At 43.6% G+C, this 17,384-nt stretch overlaps 1 protein-coding gene across 1 annotated transcript in view; it reads right to left on the bottom strand.

The window, feature by feature from the left end:
• Positions 1 to 17,384, bottom strand: part of abhd12 (abhydrolase domain containing 12, lysophospholipase) — an 82,478-nt gene that overhangs the window by 16,146 nt on the left and 48,948 nt on the right. Inside the window, exons 7-10 of the mRNA XM_056291893.1 lie at positions 3,063 to 3,108; positions 2,764 to 2,893; positions 2,629 to 2,666; positions 2,420 to 2,499 (exon numbers count right to left, since the gene is read on the bottom strand). Of these exons, the coding sequence (XP_056147868.1) occupies positions 2,420 to 2,499; positions 2,629 to 2,666; positions 2,764 to 2,893; positions 3,063 to 3,108 (294 nt within the window). The remainder of the gene's footprint in view (positions 1 to 2,419; positions 2,500 to 2,628; positions 2,667 to 2,763; positions 2,894 to 3,062; positions 3,109 to 17,384) is intronic.

The following is a 17,384-nucleotide window of genomic DNA, read 5'->3' as shown; positions in this document are numbered from 1 at the left end:
GACACTCACTTTTACTTTTTCTTATTTGCTTAGTCTACCTTGTTTAATGTAAGCTAATTGTCTCCTGAAATCTAAAAATGGATGATATGATCTCAAACGATAGCATATATACACTATATGGACAAAAGTATTGGGGCACCTGGCCATTACACCTACAGGAGCTTTTATGACATCCATAGGCATCAATATGGAGTTGGTCCCCCCTTTACAGATATAACAGCTTCCACTCTTCTGGGAAGGCTTTCCACAAGATTTTGGAGTGTCTGTGGGAATTTTTACCCATTCATCCAGAAGAGCATTTATGAGGTCAGGCACTGATGTTGGACGAGAAGACCTGGCTCGCAATCTCCGTTCTAGTTCATCCCAAAGATGTTTGATGGGGTTGAGGTCAGGGCTCTGTGCGGGCCGGTCAAGTTCTTCCACACCAAACTCACCCAACCATGTTTTAATGGACCGTGCTTTCTGCACTGGGGCACAGTCATGCTGGAACAGAAAAGGGCCCTCCCCAAACGGTTCCCACAAAGCTGGAAGCATAGAATTGTCCAAAATGTCTTGGTATGCTGAAGCATTAAGATTTCCCTTCACTGGAACTAAGGGGCCTAATCCAGCAAGAGTTAAAGGGAAGTACCAAGAGCTAGTACCAACAAGAGTTAAAGGGAAGGTTTACAAAATGGTTGTGAAACCAGCTATGTTATATGGTTTGGAGACAGTGGCACTGATGAAAAGACAGGAGGCGGAGCTGGAGGTGGCTGAGTTGAAGCTGCTAAGATTTTCATTGGGAGTGACTAAGAAGGACAGGATTAGGGACGAGTATATTAGAGGGACAGCTCAGATTGGATGGTTTGGAGACAAAGCAAAAGAGGCAACATGTGTGGAGGAGAGATGCTGGGTATATTGGGAGAAGGATGCCGAATATGGAGCTGCCAGGGAAGAGGAAAAGAGGAAGGCCAAAGAGGAGGTTTATGGATGTGGTGAGAGAGGACATGCAGGTGGTGGGTGTGACAGAGGAAGACGCAGAAAACAGGAAGAGATGGAAATGGATGATCCGCTGTAGTGACCCCTAACGGGAGCAGCTGAAAGTAGTAGTAGTGGTAGTACTAGAAATCCCCCAATCATGTTTCAAAAACAAAACATAACTTCTCAATATCTAGAAAATTCCAAATATTTGCTAAAAAAGTCAAGTCCTTTTGAGTCATCTGTCAAGTCTAAGTCAAGACTCAAGTCATGAATACCAAGTCAAAGTCAAGTTGAGTCTTATATCAATGTTAGTCAAGCAAGTCTCAAGTCTTCAAATTTGCGACTCAAGTCTGACTCGAGTCAAGTCATCTGACTTGAGTCCCCCACCTCTGCTATAATGGGATAGGTTCTTTCAAGTCATGTTTGAATTAAGTGAGCACTGTTGCCCATTATCATGTTACAATGAGTGACAAGTTTGATGATGATAACTAGTGTTGTTGTTGTTATTTTGTTGTTACTGCCCTGTGACCAGGGTGTCTCTCTGCCTGCCGCACAATGACTGCTGGGATAGGCTCCAGCATCCCCATGACCCTGACAGTAGGATAAGCAGTTTGGATAATGGATGGATGCCGCCAATATTAACATTAATATTGTAGTGACACCGTTCATCACTTCCACAAAGACGCCACGCTATATACAATTTCACTGTCTAAAAAAATTATTGTACATAGTTATTTAGCGCTTTCACATTGTGCTTTATTTTTTCTATTTTTCCATTTTTCTCCCCAAATCTACTTGGCCAATTACCCCGCTCTTCTGAGCTGTCCCGGTCGCTCCTCCACCCCCTCTGCCGAGCCGGGAGGGCTGCAGACTACCACATGTCTCCTCCGATACATGTGGAGTCAACAGTTGCTTCTTTTCAACCGACAGTGAGGACTTTTGCCAGGGGGACGTAGCACGTGGGAGGATCATGCTATTCCCCCCAGTTCCCCCTACCCCCTGAACAGGCGCCCCGACCGACCAGAGGAGGCACTAGTGAAGTGACCAGGACACATACCCACATCCGGCTTCCCACCCGCAGACACGGCCAATTGTCTCTGTAAGGACGCCCGACCAAGCCGGAGGTAACACGGGGATTCGAACCGGCGATCCCCATGTTGGCGGGCAACGGAACAGACCGATACGCTACCTGGACGCCCTGTGGTTTATTTGTTAATTAAAAGCTTTATTGATAATAAAGTATGCCTAGTCATTCATTTTCATTCAGGGATATTAAAATGACAGTGGTTTGTTTTTTTTGGGGGGGGGGGGGCTAAGATGTTGCTTAGGGCCCCGAAATGTTCAAAAACGGCCCCGTGTTTGTATATGAGTGTATTACAGTTTTCATACAAGCTTATTATAGCGGTCTGTGTACCATACACATGATAGTTGTGTGTGTGTGTGTGTGTGTGTGTGTGTGTACCATAGAGAATGGATGGCTCCTGGCCTCATCCCTGATGTTGGTGAAAGGCGACTCTAAGATCAAGGCATCAGGAGGTGAACCTGAAACACAAACACAATATGACTCAACTAGACCATATCACTCTATAACTGAACATTATTTCATAACTAATATCACAATATGACTGTCAATTAATTTGTGTGTGTGTGTGTGTGTGTGTGTGTCAGTACCTCTGTCACATAGAACTCTGACCAGGTTTGTGGCCACACTAAAAAATAAAGATAAAATAATCTTCAGATAAAGAATCAAATTAAAATCTATTTTCAAACCCAGAATAACAAAGAAAAGTGTCAGTGCATCTGTACCCTGTTCCCAGAGAGTGACCCCAGACATAGAGAGGTTTGTCTCGCACTTGATCCTTCATCCAGGAATACAAGAAGAGAGCATCTGAAGTCATCACCCTCTCTGACGGACTGCCATCAGAGTCCCCCCAACCTACACACACACACACACACACTGAATTATTATATATTTGTTGTGTATGACATCCTTTACAAAAAAGTTTTCATCGTCACTCACACACACACACACACACACACACACACACACACACACACACACACACACAGGGTAACCAGTGCGATACAGTCCTGTGCCCACTCACCTCTATAATCAAACGTGACTACATGGTAGCCTAAAGAACTGAGGACCTGAGAGGGAACAGGGAGAGATTCATTAAGTTTATATTCAAACAAGTGGATTTGTCTCTGTTTAAGCAGTGTGTTAAAGTAAATGTACTTTATTTACAGTTTTCAATTTTACAATGATAAAATATATTGAAAAGACATTCAAGACAATGCAAAGAAAATACAACACCAAGTGGAACACAAGCAGAAAAAAAAGGCTGCCAGACAGTTTACAACAATACATAAATAGTCTTTCAAAAATACTATCATAATAGTAACATCTTGGGGGCAAGGTAAAGTAACATGAATATGAATCAAGTTAAACACCATACCCCACTCTTGAAGCCAGCTAGGTCAAAGTCCCTATGGATGCGGGGTAATATGACCAAAAACGGCCCCCATATTCTCTCAAATCTATTGTGTATTGGGTTTGTGCAGACGCAGTCTTTCCTTTTGTATAACAGACATCTCCTTGAGCCAATGCGCTGTTCTGAGTGGAGTGGTAGACTTCCAGGTCAGGAGAATAAGTTTCTTAGCAACCACCATTCCTAGATGCAGCAATCTGCATGTTGTACAGCCCCTCAAAAGTCTCTGCAGAGTATCCAAAGATGGCCAGGTGGGCTGAATGTCTCTGGTATAGGTTTTTGAGAGCCACTCAAAATTTCAGTCCAAAAGTTGTACAGTGTAGGGCAAAAACAGAGAAGATGTGCTAGTGATCCTTCAGCAGAGCAAGACTTGTTGCATTTAGGAGACACTGATGGGAAGATGCGGTTCAGTTTTGTTTTTGAGTAACGCAACCTATGCATCACCTTGTACTGGATTAACCTATAGTGTGAGTTAATAGAATGATGGACCTGGGACAATGAATCTTCCCAGAACTCTGCTGATATCTCTGAGTTCAAATCCCTGGCCCAGGCTTCGCTTATAAAATCTGAAGAAACCCAAGTAGTAAAGCAATTCACAAATTCTGATACTAGCTGCTTGGAATCTGGAGGAAGCAAGAGGTTTTCCAGAAAAGGATAGGTGGTGGGGGTGGACTCAGAATGTGAGCACTTTTCCTTAACATAGTGTCTGACTTATGATATAAAAAAATGTGAATTGAGAATACTGGACTTAGTACTTAATTGAATAAATAACGCAAATTGGCCATCAATATACAGATCTAAAAAAAAAGTTCTGATACCCTTCTCTCCAGACTGTAAACACCCCATCTAACTGTCCTGGCTTGAATGAGGGATTTTGGCATATGGGAGCGTGTATGGAAACACTAGGAGTTTGGCGGGGCACTTTTATCTGTACCTCTCTGCACCTCTGCATTTCCAGTAGGTAAGAGCCATGGAATTAGCTGCCCAGTAGTAGTGTTTAAAAATCATCAGACTAAGACCACCCTTCAAGGGCTGGAGTGGGTGAGCCTTGAATATCCTGTGTGATTCTTAACCATATAAAGCGCAATACAATTGAATCAAGCTTCTTAAAAAAAGGATGCATTTAAGCATATGGGCAGGTTTTGAAAAATATATAGTAACCTGGGTAGACTAACCATTTTGATTGCATTTACCCATCCAATCATGGATAAGGGCAGTATCTTCCAGGACTCAATATTAGCTCTACGTTTTTTCTGATTCTGTAAAGTTAATTCTGAAAAGATGCTTTGGGTTCTTGGTCAATTTAAGCCCCAGATAGGTGAAACAGTCCTTCATTACTCTAAAAGGCTATTTTTACAGGAAGTCTTCAGTAAACTAATTCGCTCTTCCTCCAATTTATGGTATGGTCAGAAATATCCATCCATTATCTTAACCGCTTATCCTGCTCTCAGGATCGCGGGAGCCTATTCCAGCAGCCATTGGGCGGCAGGTGGGGAGACACCCTGGACAGGCCGCCAGGCCATCACGGGGCCGATATACACACATTCACACACACATTCATTCCTAGGGACAATTTAGTACGGCCAATTCACCCGACTTACATGTCTTTGGATGGTGGGAGGAAACCGGAGCCCCCGGAAGAAATCCATGCAGACACAGGGAGAACATGCAAACTCCACACAGAGGACGACCCGGGATGACCCACCAAGGTTGGACTACCCCGGGGCTCAACCCCAGGACCTTCTTGCTGTGAGGCGACCGTGCTAACCACTGCGCCACCGTGCCACCTAGTCAGAAATACTCCCAAAGAAATTTAGATATTCTTGTAGGATGAGAATAGAGACTGCTGGGTCAGCAAGTCAGACAAGGAAGTCGTCAATGTACAAAGCCATGCGAGTCTCAATACTGCCCAGCTTGATACCTTTAATATCTGGATGCCCCCTAATGCCAATTGCCGGGGGCCCCAGTGCAATGTTAAACAGCAGGGGGGACAATGGGTCCCCTTGGCAAATGCCACATTGGAAGGAGAACAGACTGGATTTATCCCTATTTGTGAGAACTGACCCGTTCTATGAATGTGTCGCTGAATCTAAACTTCTTGAGTGTCGTAATTAGATAGGGCCACTCTATCACGTCTAATGACTTATAAGCATATAAAGACAATATAGCAGCTATGTCATCTTTGCCATTGTTGGCATACAAAGTTTTGAGAATTTTTTTTTTTTACAAATTTATTTCTGATTTTTCCCTTTTTTCTCCCAATTTAGTGGCCAATCGGTCCCTATTTTAATTCAAACACCCACCCTCGTACTGCATGCGTTCGTCAACTGCATCTCCAGCCGGCAGTCTCGAAGGAGACGCCTCCCCACTTTCGTGACAAGGCGACTCCAGGTTGAACAACTGCTATTCCGACACACACAGAGACGCATTCATGTGACGAACACAAGCCGACTCCGCCCCCCTCCCGAAGACAGCGCTGCCAATTACTGCTGCTTCGTCGAGTCCGGCCATAGTCGGATCTGACGAGACCGGGGCGCGAACCCCGGTCCCCACTGGGCAATTGCGTCGACACAAAGCCGACGCTTAGACCGCTACACCACCGCGGACCCAAGTTTTGAGAATTTTGCGGACATTACAGAAGGAGTACCTGCCCAGGATAAATCCCATTTGGTCCAGGTGGGTGATATTTGCTATATGCTTGCCAGGCCGATTTTTAGTTATTTTCAAATCATAGATTAGAAGAGCAATGGACCTGTAACTGCCAGGATCCATTTCGTCTTCACCTTTTATTAATAAAACACAGATATTTGCTTCGCTAAGAGAGGATGGGAGCTTCTTGTTTTTAAAGGTATCTCAAATCATTCTCAGCAATGTAGGTGCAAGGACCTCTCGGAAGGCTTTATAGAACTCTGGCCCGAAACCATCTGGTCCAGGTCTCTGGTGGGAAATACCTTGATGACTTCCTGTAGTTCAGACAGTGAAAAACCAAAGTCATATTTTTCTCTGAAAGCTGCATCCAGTTGTGGGACGTGAAGTGAATCAAAAAACTGATCAAAATCTTCCTGTGCAGCTGTTGATTTGGAGGTGTACATTTCTGAATAGAACTCACTAAATCCTAATATCCTAATGTTAATATCCTTCAAGTCCATAATCATCAGGCCAGATTTGGATTTTATCTTGTAAATGGCTTGTTTTGCTTGTTCTCCTTTTAAATGCCTTATCAATAACTTCTGTGGTTTGTCACCAAGCTCAAAGTGTCTCTTTAAGTAGTATGTTACCAATTTGTTCCATTAGAATGGAATTGTGTTCATGTTTTAATTTAAGAATGTTATTATAATCTGATTGGAACAAAGAGTTTTTATAAGCCTGTTCTGCAGTACTGAAGAAATCATGCAGCCCTCACTTAAAGACTTTTTCCTTGATTGTAAACCATTCTATTCACTGCAGGAATTTTCATCATTTATTCTGGTTGGTGTCTATATCCTACCCAAGGCCTGTGTTAAAGAGGCGTTAAAACACCTGGCTGATCAAATTACAAACATTGAGTGCAAATATCCAGACTCTCTACTCAGTATCCTTGGGGATTTTTAACAAAGCAAACCTCAGCCACGAACTGCCAAAATAAAGACAGTGTGTTAAATGTCCCACCAGAGACAAAAACAAGACGTGGACAAACTTACTGACACTGTGATATCTTACATCGGCTTTTGTGAGGACATGTGTGTGCCCACCAAAACCTTCTGTACCTTAACAACAAATAAGCCCTGGTTTTCAGCTAAATTCAGGCAACTTCGCTAGACCAAAGAGGAAGCCTATGGGAGTGGAGATAGGATCTGGTATAACAAAGCCAGAAATACTCTCACAAAGGAGATCAGAGTGGCAAAAAGATGCTACTCTGAAAAGTTGAAAAACAGGTTTTCATTCAACGACCCCTCATCAGTCTGGAGTGGTTTGAAAGACATTACCAAGTACAGGAGACCACCAACTGGCTGATGACCTAAATGGGTTTTACTGCAGGTTTGAAAAGCAAACGTTCACACCCCTCACCCTCTCCAGCCACAATACACAACCAACTGCATTCCCTGCCAGCCACTCTCCCCTCCCCACTGAACCTCTACCCACACTCAGGATCTATGATGAGGATGTGTGCCAGCTCTTCCAGAGACAGAAGACTGGGAAGGCACTGGGCCCAGATGGCGTGTCACCCTCCTGTCTTAAAGTCTGTACTGACTAGCTGGCCCCCATTTTCACACTGATCTTCAATAGATCACTGGAGCTGTGTGAAGTCAACTCCTGCTTCAAGAGCTTCACTATCATCCTGGTCCCCAAGAAACCCCGTATCACAGGATTAAATGACTACAGGCCCATTGCCTAAAGTCTGTGGTCATGAAATCCTTCGAGAGACTGGTGTTGGCCCACCTGAAGGAAATCACAGGCCCCATGCTTGACCCCCTGCAGATTACCTACCGAGCAAATAGGTCAGTGGATGATGTAGTCAACATGTGATTGCACTACATCTTCCAACACCTCGACTCCCCAGAAACATACGCAAGGGTCCTGTTTGTGGACTTCAGCTCAGTGTTCAACACCATCGTCCCAGATATCCTCCACTCAAAACTCACCCGGCTCACTGTACCAGCCCCCATCTCCCAGTGGTTTAAAATCTTCCTGACAGACAGGAGGCAGCTGGTGAGGCTGGGGAAAAATCACAATCAGCACCCAGATAATCAGCACTGGCACCCCCCAGGAATGTGTACTCTCCTCTCTACTCTTCTCTCTCTACACCAGGGGTCTCAAACTCAAATTACCTGGGCGCCACTTGACAGGTGTTCTTATGGAGAGGGCCGGTGCAATAGGGATGAAGACATTTTTTTTACTAACCTTCACATCATTTTTTATTATTATTTCAAATTTTCACATGAATAGGTAACTATATACATAGTGAAGCCTGGCTTAAGCCTACATATTTAGCCTACTGTAACCTGGCACTTCATCTGCTGACACAGGTGAGGCACATTTGCTTTCAAAGACTGGGCAATGGGCACCCTGAGGACAGCCTGGAGATGTTCATTCATTGGTCAGTCTGGACCTGTGCTTTGATTTATCAAAGTTCATAGTTGAGAAAAGTGTCTGTGAATGTTCTCATTCATCCAGGTCATGGTTATCCAAAGGAGTTGAATCAAGTGCAACTGGACTTGGTATATATCCGTGAAGACGTTTCACCTCTCATCCAAGAGGCTTTCTCAGTTCGTGCCTTTCTGACTAGACCAAGCTAGTCTGACTGGCTGGTGATGAGACTCAGAATTTATCCTCTAGGAGTCGTTGTCAGAGCTATAGATATGCGTGGCTCTTTGTGTCCCGATGTTTACCAACGCCTGTCGCTAACAGAGCCATAGAGATGAGTGGCTCTTTTGTGTACCGATGTTTGGCCTCGCCCGTCGTTATCGGAGCTATTGATATGCGTGGCTCTCCTTTGCTCCGATGTCCAGCTGCGCCTGTCGCCATCAGAGCTATTGATTTGCATTTGTTTAGCAGCGACGTCGTTGGGGGTGTTAGTTTCGAATTGAGGAAGCCTCTTGGATGAGAGGCGAAACGTCTTCACGGATATATACCAAGTCCAGTTGCACTTGATTCAACTCCTTTGCATAGTTGAGAAAAGTTTCTCACACAGATAAGTGCTGCCGAAAAGACACATGACCTGTCTGAACAGTTTGGACAACTGTGGGAATGTTTTGGGAAGCTCTCTGAGAAACTGTCCAAGCATCTCCTGCTTTCCTTGTGCCTCTCTGAGCTTCGCCTTGAGCTCAGTGTTGCACTGCAAGTCTGAGCACCATTTGAAATGTGCTTTGAGCACTGTCCACGTCAAAAGAGAAGGGGTCTGCAAATAACTGGAGCTGAAGGTGTGAGTCTTAAATTCAGAAAAGTGATGCTCAAACTCCTGCTGCAGATTGTCAATGGCAGTCACATACCCATCAGCATCAACTCTGGCACCATCATCAATAATTGACTGGCATGTTGGGAGGTGGACAAATCTTTTCTCTGTGAGCTGTATTTTCCATAATCTGAGTTTCAGAGAAGGCTTTCACACTATCAAATGCTACAGTGACAAAAGTTGGTCTGGCCTCTGCAATTTTAAATTAAGAGTGTTAAGTGCATGTGTGACAGCAACTAAGAGAGCTAAATTTATGAGCCATTTGGGATCATGAAAGGCTTCTTTCATGAATTCTCTGTTTTCTACTCTCTGTTTGCCTCCCTCCATTCAAAAAACCTTTTCAGGACACTGCCCCTGCTCAACCTGTACACTTCTGACAAGTACAACACATCTCCATATGTTGCATCCGTTTCCTCCAGAAATTCACAGAACTGATTGTATTGTAAACCTCTTGATCTGATGTGATGTAATTAATGCATTTCTACACAACAGTCATAATACTGTCAAATTTCAAGCATTTGCTGCAGAGTGCCTGCTGGTGAATGATGCAGTGCAATGCCATCGTGGGATCTACATTCTTTTCCTGCAGCTTTCTTTGAATCAGTGCTACAAGCCCATTTTTTTTCTCCCCATTGTATCTGGCCAATTACCCACCTCTTCTGAGCTGTCCTGGTCACTGCTCCACCCTCTCTGCCGATCCGGGGAGGGCTGCAGACTACCACATGCCTCCTCCGATACATGTGGAGTCGCCAGCCGCTTCTTTTCACCTGACAGTGGGGAGTTTCGCCAGGGGGACGCAGCGTGTGGGAGGATCACGCTATTCCCCCCCGTTCCCCCTCCCCCACGAACAGGCACCCCGACCAACCAGAGGAGGCGCTAGTGCAGGGACCAGGACACATACCCACATCCGGCTTCCCACCCGCAGACATGGCCAATTGTGCCTGTACGGATGCCCGACAAAGCTGGAGGTAACACGTGTATTCGAACCGGCGATCCCCGTGTTGGTAAGCAACAGCATAGACTGCTACGCCACCCGGACACCCCTACAAGCCCATTTTTCCTCCCATCATTGATGGGGCACCATCAGTGATGATTCCAGTCAATTTATCCCAGGGTAGACCAACACCCTCAACTGCATTGCACAGCACCTGAAATACTACATCTTTGGCTGTAGTCTTTCCCTACATTGGACATAAAGTTAGCAGTTCTTCTGTTAACTCAAAACAGTCATTGATACCCCTTACAAATATAACGAAATGGGCATTGTCTACATCTGTGCTTTCATCAAGTGCCAAAGGATAGTGCGTGACATTGTTTGCTTTAGTGCACAACTGTCTGTAAATGTCACCTGACAACTCGCTGATCCGTTCTGCCATTGTATTTGGGCTGAGACTGACGTTTCTGAATAAAGATGCCTTCATAAGCCTGTATAAGTCAATCTTTGTCTATATATACCTGAAGATTGTTGTGTTGCAGTGTTGTTATTCTATGTTAAGTACACTGAGAGAGCCACGAAACCGGAGTCAAATTCCATGTACGTGCAAACTACATGGCCAATAAACATGATACTGATTCAGATCTGTTGCCATCTTACAATTCTGTGATTGCTACTATTTCCCAACCCTTTGTGAATAGTAAACATGGCCATCATAACTCTAGTCAATGGTCATGCCAATTTGCATATGAAACCAATCGTTTTTGGTTGTTATACCACTGTATTGTTTATAAGGGTAGGGATACCTGCAGTCAGTTGAGACTGAAGAGGTCACTTAGATGAGTGATGAGACGTTTCTCTCAATAAACGTTGTATCCAGATGAACTGATTCAACTTTTTGTGATCTATTCATTTATGTTTTAGAAAATCAAGATTTCAAGATTCAAGATCCTTTGTTGTTACATCCCATATACAAGTATAAGGGTAAAATCTTTGTGTTTCGGCTCCTCAACATTACAGCAACAATATCAATAAAAATAAAAAAGCAGTAATAATCCATCCATAAATCTCCTCTTTGGCCTTCCTTTTTTCCTCTACCCTGGCAGCTCCATATTCAGCATCCTTCTCCCAATATACCCAGCATCTAGCTCTCCTCCACACATGTTCAAACCATCTCAATCTTGCCTCTCGTGCTTTTTCTCCAAACCGTCCAACCTGAGCTGTCCCTCTAAGGTACTCATTCCTAATCCTGTCCTTCTTAAGTCACTCCCAGTGAAAATCTTAGCAGCTTCAACTCTGCCCCCTCCGGCTCCACATCCCGTCTTTTCATCAGTGCCACGGTCTCCAAACCATATAACATGGCTGGTCTCACAATCATCTTGTAAACCTTCCCTTTAACTCTTGCTGGTACCCTTCTGTCGCAAATCATTCCTGACTCTTCTCCAACCACTCCACCCTGCCTGCACTCTCTTCTTCACCTCTCTTGCACACTCCCCATTACCTTGAATAGTTGACTCCAAGTATTTAAACTCATATGCCTTCATCACCTCTACTCCTTGCATCCTCACCGTTCTGCTGTCTTCCCTCTCGTTCATGCATGTGTCTTCCATCTTGCTTCTACTAACTTTCATTGCTCTTCTCTCCAGTGCATACCTCCACCTCTCCAGGCTCTCCTCAACCTGCACCCTACTTTCGCTATAGATCACAATGTCATCTGTGAACATCATAGTCCAATGAGACTCCTGCCTGATCTCGTCCGTCAACCTGTCCATCACCTTTGCAAACAAGAAAGGGCTCAGAGCCGCTGCCATAAAATTAGTTTTATCAAAGACATTTATAAAGACAGTAAGAATGGTGTACAGACAGGGCGCCCCCGGTGGCTCATCTGGTAGAGCGTGTATCACTTAAGGCTGAGTCCTTACCGCAGTGCCCTGGATTCAGTATCATCCCCTCTGTCACCCCCCCCCCCGTCCCTTGCCTTTCCTGTCTCTCTCTACTATCACTATCAAATAAAGGCAGAAAATGCACCCCCCCGCCAAAAAAATAAAAAAATTAAATTAAATTAAAAAAAAAGGAAAAAAAAGAATGGCAGACCTGCCAACCTTGGGAAATATTTTGAGTACTACAATAGTGTAATGCTTAGTTCACATGCTTTCGCACCACTTCGCTTTGCACACGGTCATTTCCCCACTCACTGCCATATCATCAAAATATTCAACAGATACATTGGCTATGAAGAAAACAATACAATCATATATTCTTGAGAAGAATTCCTTTAATGAAAAGACAGATATTTACATTTTGGAATAGACGGCCATTTGTGGGGATGTGTGACCAATCTGATGTCAGTTAAGAGCAGGGTGAACTCTTGGGTTTTGACTTGCAGGGAGCATTTTTACATATGCTCACCTCAAGTTTTGGAACTTTGTCCAAGTTTTAACATAGACATCCAACATAATAACCAGGGGTGCACATAACTTTTTTGCTCTGGTTCTCAAGGGAGCACCTAGAGATGTTGCTTGGTACTAAGTCTTTACGCGGCACGGTTATCCTACACACTGTCGTCATCACTACCCTCCTGACTGCTCTCCTCGCTGTCTTCCTCTCTTTCAAACATGGCAGATGAAGATGTAGGCCTACTTTTTTTCTCCCTGGTTGAGTCTGCAATTAGCTGTTTACATCCATAAGTCAACAGCTGGCTTTGGGTCAAAAGTCTCTGTTGTAATCTTAGATAAGTGGATGTGCATCAGGGATGAGAGGAGAGAGTCTGACAGGTGGGATCTGTACTTGCTTTTTATTATATTGAGATGTGAAAATCCCCTCTCACATGCAACAGTGCTCAAGGGCAGTGTAAGGGACAAGAGAAGGACTTTATGAATGTTGGAGTAACTATCTGGATTACTTATCTTCACTGTGTTGACCAAGTCATAGAGAGGAGGCTGCCAAACGTTTTCCTGCTTCCTTTGAATGCATCCATTCTCTTACAGTGGAGTCTCTGTCAACAGACAAGCTGGCCTCATTTCTGGAGGATGTTAGTAAGTGCTGTGTTGCCAAAACTGTGGAGGTGTTACATTTCTTGAGGCCAAGTTGAAGGATCAAAAATTGATTACATGACTTAAGGGATTCATATCTACTTTCAAACTCATGAATTAGACCTCTCGGTACATCAGCCTTGTCCCTGTCAGCAGCAGCATTTGAAACACTCTTTCCTGTACTTGCCTTCACTGTCAAGCAATAGTGTCAGCAGCTACCATGAGCTCATCTTTGCATTTACCAGTAGTCAATTTATCTTGCTGGAACCTGAGGGAGGTGAACTGCAAAATGTTTCCAGTGTCAAGCATGTTGGCTAGGAAACACTGAAAACACTCTGTGCAGATATGTTTTTGGGTCACTGTCATCACTTGTAGCCACTTGAATTTGAATGGCAGGTAATAGCCTCCATATTTTCAACAGTCTTTTGCCTCCATGCAGACCATCTGATATTGTGAAACTTTCCTAGTTTCACAAAGGCAATGCCATTCTCATCACACATCTTCTTTAGTTGTTCTGTTCCTTTCTGCGCCTACTCTCTGTAAATAAAAGCTCAGCAACTTGGGAACGCAGCAATTAAATGTTTCACAGTATCATACCATGTGATCAGCCGACTTTGTGCAGTTCTCGAGGTTGTGGGCGGTACACAGAATGCACAAGGGAATCCCTAATCGCCACCATCTGATGCAATTTGGGAACGACCTCCCTGTAAACTCCAACGTTGACTGCTGCTCTGTCTGTACACACCGAGACCAACTTTGTCTTCCACTGATCCCCTAAACCACAAGTATGGAAGAGCTGCTCCAGTCTGTTCACTACGTCCTGTGCTGCTCGGTTCACACCCAAATTAATTAATCCAAGGAAATCTGAGGTAAACTCTCTGTAGCTAGACACAGACACAATGTACACAATTTCCTGCTCCACTTGTGTTATGTTTTGATCCACCAAAGAGCACACCCCAAAATTCAGCTGCCTTAAATTTTTCACTCAATTCTAAACTGAATGTCTGTGCGATGCTCTGCGTGATGCAGGTCCCTCCTTCTTGTGAGTGGTATGCACTTCCGACATTAACTCCAAGCCTCTTGAAAAGTGCAATATCCTCCTCATATGAACGTATCGGATGTGCATGTTTTGCTTTGTTAAAGGCCAACAGAAAAATATTACACAGCGCTTGACGCTGTTCCTCTTGCAGTTTGCCCTGCCACGTGTCAAGAAGGCGAGTGGATTTCAGATCCCGGCTGCACCTGTTATCAATAGTTTGCACTATGTTCTTGTGCTCTTTCTTCTTTTACTTTCAAAGCTGGATGACTGAATTTTTTTGTCCCTATATAAAAGGCACTGCTTTTATCCCCAAGATTGAGATTTTCACAGCATATTTTGCACCACATCTCTGTGCGGTCATCATCTGTTTGGAGCCAGGCTACTTCCTGCAGCCACTTTTCTGCGAATACACATTTTTTACATACAGGTTCAGTCTGGCATTTTTTTGGAGGTGGTGAAACACCAAAGTAATTACTTAATGTAGCTTGCTTCTTGAACATTTTGATGAATGGACGAAAATCCTAAAACCAGAGAAAAAAATGTAACTTTACACTAGTTGTAACATAAGCTAACTATTAGCTGGAGCTCAAGGTTTAACAGTTAACCTTGCTAACTTGGAAAAAATATGCATCCACTTCATCAAGAACGAAGGCTAAAAGTTGTACATTTAACAACTGATTATTAAAATTGACACATTTGTTATAATGACTTTCTTACCAGTGATATATGGAGAAAATCCTGTTGTTTTAGTAATTGTGTCCCAAAAATGTTGGTATGCAAAAGCGCCTCATTTCATATTATCTGCCGTGCGTCGTTTATTTTGACCATGCATGCACACCAGTTATGTGCACCTCTGATAATAACTGTATATAAATAACAGAAAATTACAAAAAGGCACATTATGTCCCCTTTAAGCACATGTATCTGGCTGTACCAGTGAAAGCCATTCAGCAGAACATACAGAGCTGAACATGTAAAAGTGTTGTATAAATGAATAACCAAGTAAGTTAACTCTTTTTATATAGTCAGTTCAGAGCAGGCTGAAGCCCTGGGTTTTGACTTGCAGAAAGCATTTTTACTTGACTGCTTTGACCACTTTGCCTAATAGCTTGCTGACTTGGCCTTTCTGAGCAGAGCATCACTGAAGCCTTCCATGTGACAGAAAGTCCCCTTTGCTGCCATGATCACTGTTCTTGTCACCAAGGCGCTTCTCATGTCAATGCTCAGGCTGGCTCTGTATTGGGTCTTGTTTTTGGTAACGAGACTGAAAACCCTCTCGCAATCAGCATTGCTATGGAAAACAACTAATATTCCATGACAGCATGACTGCTGAAAGGCTGGAGAAGATCTCCTTGCCTCCCCTCTTCAACAGGCCAATGTCTTGCCAGGCCTCATCAGTGCGGTGCTGAGGATGCTGTCCTCAAAGCTGGTGATCTGATACATCCAGAACTCATCTTCCACTTGATTCACAGTGACCTTTTCAGGCAGAATACAAGGAAAGTGGTTTATAAAGAACCGGAGAGAATAGAATTTCACAGATTGCCTCATGCGCTGAGTGCCACAACAGCATGCATGAGCAGCTCATCCCCAAATGGAAATTTGAAAACCATGTAGTCAGCTGTAGATGAAAAGAACTTCCTCGCATCTCTGTAGAATGGCTCTAGCTCTAGGTTACCCAGGCTTTGAATAAAGGTTTGGGTGTCCTGGCCAACTGTGAGTCCCTCATCAGGTAGCTGATTTTACCTTGTGCTTGTTGGCTTGATACCTTTACTAATTTCATTCATCATAGTAATCACATACTCAAGCTTACAGAAAGAAAGCAATACTTTTGCGGTTGCAGCTCCCAAGTTGAAAGCGGGATATATATGCGTGGCTTCTCTTCTTGAAGTATTTGGTTGCTGACGTCAAAAATAAATATGGCTCTCTTCAGAAAGTGTGAATACAACTTTGACATGGGGTTGGTGAGGAACTGAAGTACCTTCTCGGGTTTTGTCAGATCCTTTTTCTCTTCTTTCTTGGTTCTTTCGGGTTTTGTTTTTTTTGTTTTTCTTTTGCAGCTCTCCTTCGAATTTCATTTTGCTAGAAGAGGAATCTGGTTAAGTCAAACTCTGCAGCAAGGTGTACAGGAGCTTTAACTTCAGGTGTACTGGTAAGTGGTGTGGCTTTATGTTTCTGGGTAGGACCAGATGGAGGTGTGGGCAGCTTTTGTGGCACAGAGGAAGGGAGCTTAGGCTGCATTGTACAGGTGCATCTCAAACAATTAGAATATTGTAGAAAAGTTCATTATTTTCCATAATTTAATTCAAAATTAAATTATGGAAAATAATGAACTTTTCATTCAAGTTCATTATTTTCCATAATTTAATTCAAAATTAAATTATGGAAAATAATGAACTTTTCCACAATATTCTAATTGTTTGAGATGCACCTGTAGATGATATGTTGGTGGAGGGTGTGGCTTTAGGCTTTTGGGAAGGGCCAGATGGAGGCTTTGGCAACTTGGAGGAACCTGGGTTCTGTCTTCTTTTTCTTTCCTGCAGCCACCTCATTTAAAACAAAAAAAAAAAAAACAGTAAGAGGATCCCACTGTTGCAGCAGATAATTCACACACTGCCCCAAAGACTGACATCTTGTGGAGACCAGCTTGAGGATCTTCCTCACCTCTGCATCACACATGATCTGTATGTCATGTAGACTTGACTTCCTCTTGCTGGTTTTGTCCAGATATTAATAAATGGTGATAAGGAAGTCCTCAATGTTCACACTAAGCTGCCTGGATGCCTTCTCAGCAGCTAAGTGTATCAGGTGGCAGGCACAACCAACTAGGTAGATGTGTGGATTTTGTGCCTTCAAAAAAGCTGCTACGCCTTTCCCTAAACCTTGCATAACTGCCGCATTATCAGCTGAAAAGCTGACACAATTTGACTGTGGTATGCCTCTTCTTCAGTTCACCATGAAGCAAGTCAAATATTGCTCTTCCAGTAGACTCTCTTGATTC

This window comes from Lampris incognitus, chromosome 13, assembly GCF_029633865.1.
Source record: "Lampris incognitus isolate fLamInc1 chromosome 13, fLamInc1.hap2, whole genome shotgun sequence".
Classification (NCBI taxonomy): Eukaryota; Metazoa; Chordata; class Actinopteri; order Lampriformes; family Lampridae; genus Lampris; species Lampris incognitus.
This window is presented reverse-complemented; position numbering and strand designations above follow the sequence as displayed.